At 38.0% G+C, this 10,823-nt stretch overlaps 1 protein-coding gene across 1 annotated transcript in view; it reads left to right on the top strand.

Annotated features, from left to right (window-relative positions):
- Nucleotides 1-487: 487 nt before the first annotated feature.
- The window catches only part of mmut (methylmalonyl CoA mutase), a 30,323-nt gene continuing 19,987 nt past the window's right edge, over nt 488-10,823 (top strand). The window contains exons 1-7 of the mRNA XM_065256331.2: nt 488-591; nt 2,784-3,223; nt 3,307-3,674; nt 4,077-4,234; nt 5,340-5,511; nt 5,734-5,982; nt 6,447-6,558. Coding sequence (XP_065112403.1) covers nt 2,818-3,223; nt 3,307-3,674; nt 4,077-4,234; nt 5,340-5,511; nt 5,734-5,982; nt 6,447-6,558 — 1,465 coding nt within the window. The 5' untranslated portion in view covers nt 488-591; nt 2,784-2,817. The remainder of the gene's footprint in view (nt 592-2,783; nt 3,224-3,306; nt 3,675-4,076; nt 4,235-5,339; nt 5,512-5,733; nt 5,983-6,446; nt 6,559-10,823) is intronic.

The following is a 10,823-nucleotide window of genomic DNA, read 5'->3' as shown; positions in this document are numbered from 1 at the left end:
TAAGAATTAAACTTGTTGTGAAATTAATTTTTATATGTGTGTGTTTACCATAATGTTGGTTTTATTTTTAAATACTTAGATTTTTATATATCATATTTTCTTAGCATAAGGATGTTAAAAAAAATCATCTTTGTCAAAAGACATAAAAAAGACTACTGTTGTGCCTTCATGAACAGGTTGGGTAAAATATGTCCTCACATATCACAACAGAAGTGAGATATGTCGCCATCTGCGGGACGCACGGTGACGTGATGAATCCATGACATCTAATTTTCTAGCTCTGTTAAAAAAAAACACGTAATTTAATTTTACATCTTGTATCAATTTTACCTGTCCTGGCAACATTAAAACAATAAAAAATGAACAAAATGTAAAAATAAGCAGAATATTAATTCAACAATTAAAAAATAAATAAATACCGGAACGTTTGTTTCAAAACCTGACCTCACCCGTGCTTATATAAATGCTGTACATCCGGGTCAGAGTTGCGTTATCCTGACCCTGATTGGGTAATGTCGGTTTGTTGTTAAACGTGATTGGCTGGAGCGCAACACGCCTGTCAGTGGCGCTGACAAAACAGACGCACGCAAGGTCAGAAATTATTATTATTTCCTTTATTAAATGGTTTATTTTAAAAGCACGTTAACGCGTCAGAGGCTCGTATAAAAGATTTCGTCGTGCATCGTCCTTGATTGAATATTTATTGTTATCATGCAGATGATTTTAACCACATTGTAAAAATACACTGCTAAACAGCACTACCATAACTTTACTTCTTAAAAGTGAAAGGTTTGCTTACCAGTGAGACATATCGTTATAAATGTGATGATCAGTTACATATAACGTTATAAATGTGGTAAACAGTGACATGTACGTTATAAATATGGTAAACAGTTACATATAACGTTATTAATATGGTGAACAGTGACATATAACGTTATTAATGTGATGATCAGCTACATATAATGTTACAAATGTGATGACTGGTAACACACAACGTTGTGAATGTGATGATCACCGAGATATAACGTTGTGAATGTGATGATCACTGACATATAACGTTGTGAATGTGATGACTACCCTACTGACAAATCCAGCAAAGACTAGCATAAGCTGCTAGCTGGTTTTAGCTGGTTTAAGGTGGCACTAGCTGGTCTAAACTGGTCCTCCCAGACTGGCAAAGCCAGCTAGACCAGCTTAAAAAGTGACCAAAACACAGCTAGACCAGCTTGCTACAACACCAACAATACCAACTAAAACCAAGCCGGGGGACCAGCTAAAACCAGCTCACCAGCTTATGCTGGTCTTAGCTGGATTTTTCAGTAGGGCAGTGACATATAACATTGTAAATGTGATGACCAGTGACATATAACGTTATAAATGTGATGATCAATGACATATAACTTTGTGAATGTGATGACTGTGACTTAGAACATTGTGAATGTGATCACTAGGGACATATAACACTGTAAATGTGATGACCAGTGACATATAACGTTATAAATGTGATGATCACTGACATATAACGTTGTGAATGTGAAGATCAATGACATATAACGTTTTGCATGTGATGATCACTGACATATAACGTTGTGAATGTGATGATCAATGACATATAACGTTTTGGTTGTGATGATCAATGACATATAACGTTTTGCATGTGATGATCACTGACATATAACGTTGTGAATGTGATGACCACTGAAATATAACATTGTTAATGTGATGATCACTGACATATAACGTTAATGTGATGATCAATGACATATAACGTTTTGCATGTGATGATCACTGACATATAACGTTGTGAATGTGATGACCACTGAAATATAACATTGTTAATGTGATGATCACTGACATATAATGTTGTGAATGTGATGATCAATGACATATAACGTTGTGAATGTGATGACCACTGAAATATAACATTGTTAATGTGATGATCACTGACATATAATGTTGTGAATGTGATGATCAATGACATATAACGTTTTGCATGTGATGATCAATGACATAACGTTTTGCATGTGATGATCACTGAAATATAACATTGTTAATATGATGATCACTGACATATAATGTTGTGAATGTGATGACCACTAACATATAACTTTGTGAATGTGATGACTGTGACATATAACATTGTAAATGTGATGACCAGTGATGTATATGGTTGTGGATGTGATTACCAATGGCATATTACATTATAACTTTGATGATCGGTTCAGTGATGTATAAGGTTGTGGATGTGATGATCAGTGATATATAACATTATGGGATAGTTTCCCGGACAGGGATTATCTTAAACCAGGACTAGGCCGTAGGTAAATTAGGATATACAAGTAATTTTTAAAAACATAATTTATAAAGCAACATTATTGGTCTGCATCTTGAGATACAGCACTCGCACTGATAAGTTTTAGGAAATGTCGGAGCAAGTTGTTTTCGATCAAGACAACACTAACATTTAAATTAGTCTGGGACTAGGCTTAAGCCCTGTCTTGGAAACTGCTCCTATAAATGTGATGATCAGATCAGATGATCACTGACATATAACGTTGTGAATGTGATGACCAGTGACATATAACATTGTGAATTTGATGACCGTGCTAAATTTGTGGTTTCTATGGTTTTACCACAAATACCTTAATGAAACTATTTTACTGTAGTAAAACTATTGTATATTTTTGCAAGGGTTTGTCTGGAGCGTTTCTTCATAACAGTCCATCTATGTGTTTAAAAGTCAAAAACTTTAGCTGCTTAACTGTCTATGTCTTTTTCAGCTACCCATGAGTAAATAAACTTAATGCACACAACATGCTGACTGCACGGAAGGCATGCGCATCTTTGGCCACCAGCCGGCTGCTTGGAGCATCTGTATCTGCGACAGTTGATCCACAGCACCATCCTAGACGGTTTCATACAGCCGCCCCACACCAGGACGGAGTGAAAATACATGAGGGGTGGGCCAACCTGGCCAGAAAACAGCTGAAAGGGAAAAATCCAGAAGATCTGATCTGGAAGACCCCAGAGGGCATCTCTATTAAACCTGTGTACACGCAGGCGGACACTGCCGAGGTCAAAGATGAACTACCTGGAGTTCACCCCTACACCCGTGGGCCGTACCCTACCATGTACACCTACAGACCTTGGACCATCAGACAGTATGCTGGATTCAGCACTGTAGAGGAGAGCAATAAGTTTTACAGGGATAATATTAAAGGTATGGCATCATTTACATGTTTATTAAAGTGGCATAGAGTATAGAGTTTATTGAGATGTTTGTTGAACTCTTTGTCCTCACAGCGGGTCAGCAAGGTCTTTCGGTGGCCTTTGACCTCCCGACACACAGAGGTTATGATTCGGACAATCCCAGAGTCCATGGGGATGTGGGGATGGCGGGTGTAGCTATCGATACGGTGGAGGATACCAAACTTCTGTTCGACGGAATACCGCTGGAGAGGATGTCTGTTTCCATGACGATGAACGGAGCTGTCCTTCCCATCCTAGCCATGTTCATCGTGACCGGAGAAGAGCAAGGCGTGCCCAAGGAGAAATTGACCGGTACCATCCAGAACGACATACTTAAAGAGTTCATGGTGCGAAACACCTACATATTCCCTCCTGAACCTTCAATGCACGTCATCGCAGATATTTTCGCATATACCTCAAAGGTAATTCTTTGTTTTATTCTTCTGTGCACTTTCTCTCTAATGAATAATTTTGTTATTATTAGCTTTTTATCTAAGACATGGTTTAATATCTGTATGGAAGCCCATTTCCGCCACATAAGAAAAAAATCTTGCTCTGGTAAAAGTCGAAATTAGGACTTATAAAGTAAGAGATGACTTGAAAATGACTTTAAATTTGACTTTTAAAAATTTTGACTTTTTATCTCATAATTATGATTTTCTTATGTGGGGGAAATGGGCTTCCATATATCTGAACCCAGAACAGTAAGATTAATACAACTTGTTTTTTTTTTTACTGTCATTAATCAGTAAAGTCAACCAGATAGTGTCACACATTATTCTTTATCTCTCAAGAATATAACATGTTTTATTTTCTTTCTACAGAATATGCCCAAATTTAATTCTATATCCATCAGCGGATATCACATACAGGAGGCCGGTGCTGATGCTATCTTGGAGTTGGCCTACACTATAGCCAATGGACTTGAATACTGCAGAACGGGTCTGAAGGCTGGACTCACCATTGATGAGTTTGCACCCAGGTAAGCTCTGAAATTGGTTGATGAAACCTTTAAGGGGGAGTCATGCATTATGACTTAGTAACAAGAGTTTGATTCTTCAAGCTAAACATAGACAAATGCACTTCGTTGGGTTGGTACAAGTTTTGGAACGTTTTATTCAACTACTGAATCTGTTTCGTGAGCAGCACATAAGGCAAAAGTATATATTTGTCAAATATAATTTATAAAATATTTCAAAATAATAAACGAAAATATTATATATTCAAATAAAATATAAATAATAAATCAAAATATATAAAAAAATATGTGCTGAAATATATTTTTATATACGTTGTATCAGGGCTCCAGACTGCCCCCAAATGGTGGCATTTTGCCCCTAAAATTTGAGAGTGTGCCACTGAATTTTACATCCAGTCGCACATGTGCAACCAGTAAATTTGACCTTTTTTTCCAAAAGTGCACAATAAAATGTGTCACTGAATTTGAAAAAACACCTTGTACTTTCTGCATCTATCATTAAAGTATTTATTAGTAATACAGTGGAAATTAGTAGAAATGTGAATATTTGGTTAGCATGTTGATTTACGGTGTGTGCCCCTACATTTTCTGGTTGCGCCCATAAAATTTTCAGTTGGGGGCCACTGTGCTCCTAGTGAAAAAAGTTAGTCTGGAGCCCTGTGTATGTTACAAACCCGGTAAACATAACAGGTTTAAAAAGGTGCTCAACTGAAAAAATATACTTATAATTTTACATTTTATAGACACAAATTTATACTTAATAATAAAATGTGGCCATATATATTTTGCCATATGGGTTGTAAAGTTAGAAATGTACTTGTTGCCCCTGAAATATATTTTGAAATATATGTTAATATATGAAGGTTAAACTTAATATATTTTCAAATTTTAAAAAATATATTAAAAAATATATATTTAATTAAGCTTTACCTTCTAAAAAATGTATTTAGCATATATTTAATACATATTTTGGCCAGAGAAGTGTATTTTTTGACATATGGGAGTGCAGGAAGTACAGTGGAAGTCCTTATATGGGCACTTCATCCGGAATGCCAGAGCTTTACCACAACTACAGGAGCACAGTTGTTCACATGATGCTTTTTCTTAGATTGTCTTTCTTCTGGGGGATCGGCATGAACTTTTACATGGAAATCGCCAAGCTGAGGGCAGCACGCCGACTGTGGGCCACGCTCATCAAAGAGAAGTTTCAGCCCAAAAACTCAAAATCTCTTCTACTGAGGACTCACTGCCAAACGTCTGGATGGTCACTGACTGAACAGGTACCTTCATCACTCAAAGCGACTGAAAAACTACCATTTGTCCCCTTTCCATGAAAGATAATGGACAACAGCTCTAACTCATTGATGAGGTTTGGTCTCCACCAATCTGATCGACTGTAATGGCAGTGCATTTGCAGTAAAATGCCTTGTGTAATCACAAAAATACTATGTTTTTCATTGTAAAATATAGTGTGGATTAAATCTATCACATCTGCTTCTCAGGACCCTTACAACAATGTGATCCGGACTGTGATCGAGGCCATGGCGGCTGTATTCGGTGGCACGCAGTCTTTGCACACAAACTCCTTTGATGAGGCTTTGGGTCTCCCCACCATCAAAAGCGCCCGTATCGCCCGAAACACCCAGATCATCATTCAGGAGGAGTCGGGCATCCCGAAGGTCGCTGACCCCTGGGGTGGCTCCTACATGATGGAGTCGCTCACTGATGACGTATACAACTCAGCGCTCAAGGTTTGGAGCGATTATAAGCCTTATTTCTTTTATCACATTTTCAGTATTTATGCACCATATTCAGTGTTCAATAATAGATGTCCCTGGGATAGCTGCATAATGTAAAATTCATTTTGCAGAATTGAATTAGCCCTGCATTTATACGTGTCAAGTGCATAACTAGAAAAGTTTAGAAAATTATAATTTTTTTAATGTTGACTTGACAAAATGTGAAGGCTATTTATGTCTTTATGTACAGTAATAATGTGAGCTAATGTGATCATTTTGACATTGGTATGTTGTTTTGGATAGTTGCTGGAAAAGTTTGTATTCACTGTATTACCTTGACTTTAAAATAGTTTAGATGTGCCTGTCTGCGTTGTTTTCTTTGCCGGCACCCCTTCCCACGGCTCTACACGAGATGGTTTATTAAAATGTGCTTTGTTCCCTTTAAGTCTGTTATATATGCATATGCTTTATTTCAGTTCATCACAGAGATTGAAGAGATGGGAGGGATGGCTCGTGCCGTGGCCGAAGGAATTCCCAAACTGCGGATCGAGGAATGTGCAGCCCGCAGACAAGCACGAATCGATTCAGGTATTAAAGTAAAACATCATCAGCCGCATGCAAATTGACTTCTATCCATGGGAAAATACTCACTAGGATTCTCATACACATGCATATATTAGAGTATTGATTTGCATGCATTTGGCAAATGCTTTATAGTACATATTTTGTCAGCATTTGTGATCCTGGGAATCAAACCCATGACCTCCATGCTGTTGATGCAATGCTTTACCAATTAAGCTATGGGAACAGTCTTAAAATGAGATGATGTTTCTGATGACATCCCAAGCAATTGGTCAAATGGTGATGCCTTAGAAACTGTCATGATGTGGCCAATTCTGTCATCATGTCACTAAATACATTTCACCAATTCCCCCATCCTGAGTCATCTCATGCACACTTGCCTGCCTTTTATGTTTATTTGATTTTCATGAGCAATTAATATTCGTGAGCCCAACACGCCACTTTTCATTTTGTTCCCACGCCCTTGCGTTCACAGATGAGTGGTTGAGGAGACGGATGACAGAAATAACTGTGACAAAATGAATGAAGTGACAGACTGATGGTGTATGTTTATAACTCTTTCTTCAGTACAGCGGCTCGACTCCTGAGGTTTCTGCTTATGACATCACACATCAATGCACTTGGTACAAGTGCTTTCAGATAACATCTTTTGGAGATATCACTCGCCTTTGGTTTACTCACTGGGTCATATTTGCTTTAGGACAAATATGAAGGTGTAATTAATATACAATTTAGATGTGACTGCTCAATATTTGGGCAAATACAACCTAAAACCTGCCATGATGTCCACATCAGTTTTGATTGATGTTTTTTGTGACCCTGTCTGTGAAATTCCACACAATATTCTTTATATTATATAGGTTGATTTTATGTAAAAACAGGAAAAAAGACATTTCTTTCTGGGTTTATACATACATATACCTGCTATCAAACATGATGACCAAATTTACATAAGTTTTGACTGAGATATATAAACACCACCACTAGGGGTCAGGCATGTATCATTTGTTTACATGCACTTTCAACACATGCATTGGTAATAATTTTATTTGCATTTTATTTCCTGAAGCTTAGAGTTATTAAAAATAAATTTTTAGGAGTTGGTCTAAATTAGAGGCCTTTTCTCAAAGCATGTATGCATAAACATGTCTTATAGATGCTTCACAGCTGTAGGCCTTACAGATGCCTACAGCAAGTGGATTGATTTGGGAAAGATCACACTGTGGTAAACACTTTTGCCACTTTAATGAGTACTCCTGAATCCTGAGAGGATAGGAAATGTTTAAATGAATTAATAAAGCAGATTGTCTGCACCTGCAAAGAAGCACATACCGCACCTGTTCTCTGTGTGAAGCAAGTGATACAGGAAATCTCATCCTGTCTGTGAAAACCCAGCTAGTCGATTTTTGTGATTTACTGTTTTCTACATAAAATCATCCTAAATGATGTAAAGAATTAAGAAAATAGATAGATAGATAGATAGATAGATAGATAGATAGATAGATAGATAGATAGATAGATAGATAGATAGATAGATAGATAGATAGATTGACAGACTGACAGACTGATAAAGAGAGATGGATGAATAGACAGACAGATAGATAGATAGACCTATTGATAGACAGATAGATTGATAGACAGATGGAGGGATGGATGTCTCACGATACATTGTTTGATGTCTCACAATGGATGGATGAATGGATAGATGATGTCTTACGATGGATGGATGGATCGACGGACTGATAAAGAGAGATGGATGGATGAATAGACAGACAGACAAATAGATAGACTGACTGATAAATCGATAGATGGATAGATAGACAGATAGAGGGATGGATAGATTGATGTCTCACGATGGATGGATGGATGGAGTAGATGGATGGATGGATAACGTAGATAGATGGATAGATGGATGGATGGATGGATGGATGGATGGATGGATGGATGGATAGATGATGTCTCACAATGGACGGATGGATAGATAGATTGACGTACTGATAAAGAGAGATTGATTGATGAATGGATTGATGAATAGGCAGACAGACAGACAGACCGATAGATCAACCGACTGATAGATAGATAGATTGATAGACAGATAGAGGGTTGAATGGATGTCTCACGATAGATTGATGGATGGATAGAGAAGATAGATTATTTGATGATGTCTCACGATGGATGGATGGATGGATGGATGGATGGATGGATGGATGGATGGATGGATGGATGGATAGATAGATAGATGGATGATGTCTTACGATGGATGGATGGACTGATAAAGAGAGATGGATGAATGGATAGAGACAGACAGATAGATAGACTGTCTAATGGACAGATAGATTGATAGACAGATAGAGAGATGGATTGATGTCTCACGATAGATTGATGTATGAATAGTGTAGATGGATGAATGGATGATGTCTCATGGTGGATGGATGGATTGACAGACTGATAAAGAGAGATGGATGAAAGGATGGATGAATAGACAAACAGACAAATAGATAGGCGACTGATAGATGGATGGAGGGATGGATGTCGTCCGACAGACAGACAGACAAAAAGATGTCTCACAATAAAGTGATTGATGGATGGACAGATGGATTGACAGACTGATAAAGAGAGATTGATGGAAGAAATGGATGGGTTTACGGACTGATTAAGAGAGATGGATGGATGGATGGATGAATAGACAGACAGACATACAGACAGATAGATGTGTCACAATAAAGTGATGGGTGATAGATGGACGGATGAACAGATGGTTTGATGAACGGATAAAGAGAGATGGATGAATAGACAGAGAGACAGATAGATAGATAGACCGACTAATGGACAGATAGATTGATAGACAGATAGAGGGATGGATTGATGTCTCACGATAGATTGATGTATGAATAGTGTAGATAGATGAATGGATGATGTCTCACGATGGATGGATTGACGGACTGATGGATGAAAGGATGGATGAATAGACAGACAGACAAATAGATAGACCGACTGATAGACAGATAGATGGGTGGAGGGATGGATGTCGGCAGACAGACAGACAAATAGAGGTCTCACAATAAAGTGATTGATGGATGGACTGATGGATTGACAGACTGATAAAGAGAGATTGATGGAAGAAATGGATGGGTTTACGGACTGATAAAGAGAGATGGATGGATGGATGGATGGATGGATGAGTAGACAGACAGACAGATAGATGTGTCACAATAAACTGATGGGTGATAGATGGACGGATGAACAGATGGTTTGATGAACGGATAAAGAGAGATGGATGAATAGACAGATAGATAGATAGACCGACTAATGGACAGATAGATTGATAGACAGATAGAGAGATGAATTGATAGATAGATAAACCGACTAATGGACAGATAGATTGATAGAAAGATAGAGAGATGGATTGATGTCTCACGATAGATTGATGTATGAATAGTGTAGATGGATGAATGGATGATGTCTCACGGTGGATGGATGGATTGACGGACTGATAAAGAGAGATGGATGAAAGGATGGATGAATAGACAGACATACAAATAGATAGACCAACTGATGGACAGATAGATGGGTGGAGGGATGGATGTCGTCCGACAGACAGACAGACAGACAAATAGATGTCTCACAATAAAGTGATTGATGGAAGAAATGGATGAGAGATTGATGGAAGAAATGGATGAGTTTACAGACTGATAAAGAGAGATGGATGAAAGGATGGATGAATAGACAGACAGACAAATAGATAGCCAACTGATAGACAGATAGATGGATGGAGGGATGGATGTCGTCCGACAGACAGACAGACAGACAGACAGACAGACAGACAGACAAATAGATGTCTCACAATAAAGTGATTGATGGTTGGACGGATGGATTGACGGACTGATAAAGAGAGATTAATGGAAGAAATGGATGGGTTTACGGACTGATAAAGAGAGATGGATGGATGGATGGATGGATGGATGGATGGAGGGATGAATAGACAGACAGACATACAGACAGATAGATGTGTCACAATAAAGTGATGGGTGATAGATGGACGGGTGAACAGATGGTTTGATGAACGGATAAAGAGAGATGGATGAATAGACAGAGAGACAGACAGATAGATAGACCGACTAATGGACCGATAGATTGATAGACAGATAGAGGGGATGGATTGATGTCTCACGATAGATTGATGTATGAATAGTGTAGATGGATGAATGGATGATGTCTCACGGTGGATGGATGGATTGACAGACTGATAAAGAGAGATGGATGAAAGGATG

This window comes from Paramisgurnus dabryanus, chromosome 12, assembly GCF_030506205.2.
Source record: "Paramisgurnus dabryanus chromosome 12, PD_genome_1.1, whole genome shotgun sequence".
In the NCBI taxonomy this organism is placed as follows: Eukaryota; Metazoa; Chordata; class Actinopteri; order Cypriniformes; family Cobitidae; genus Paramisgurnus; species Paramisgurnus dabryanus.
This window is presented reverse-complemented; position numbering and strand designations above follow the sequence as displayed.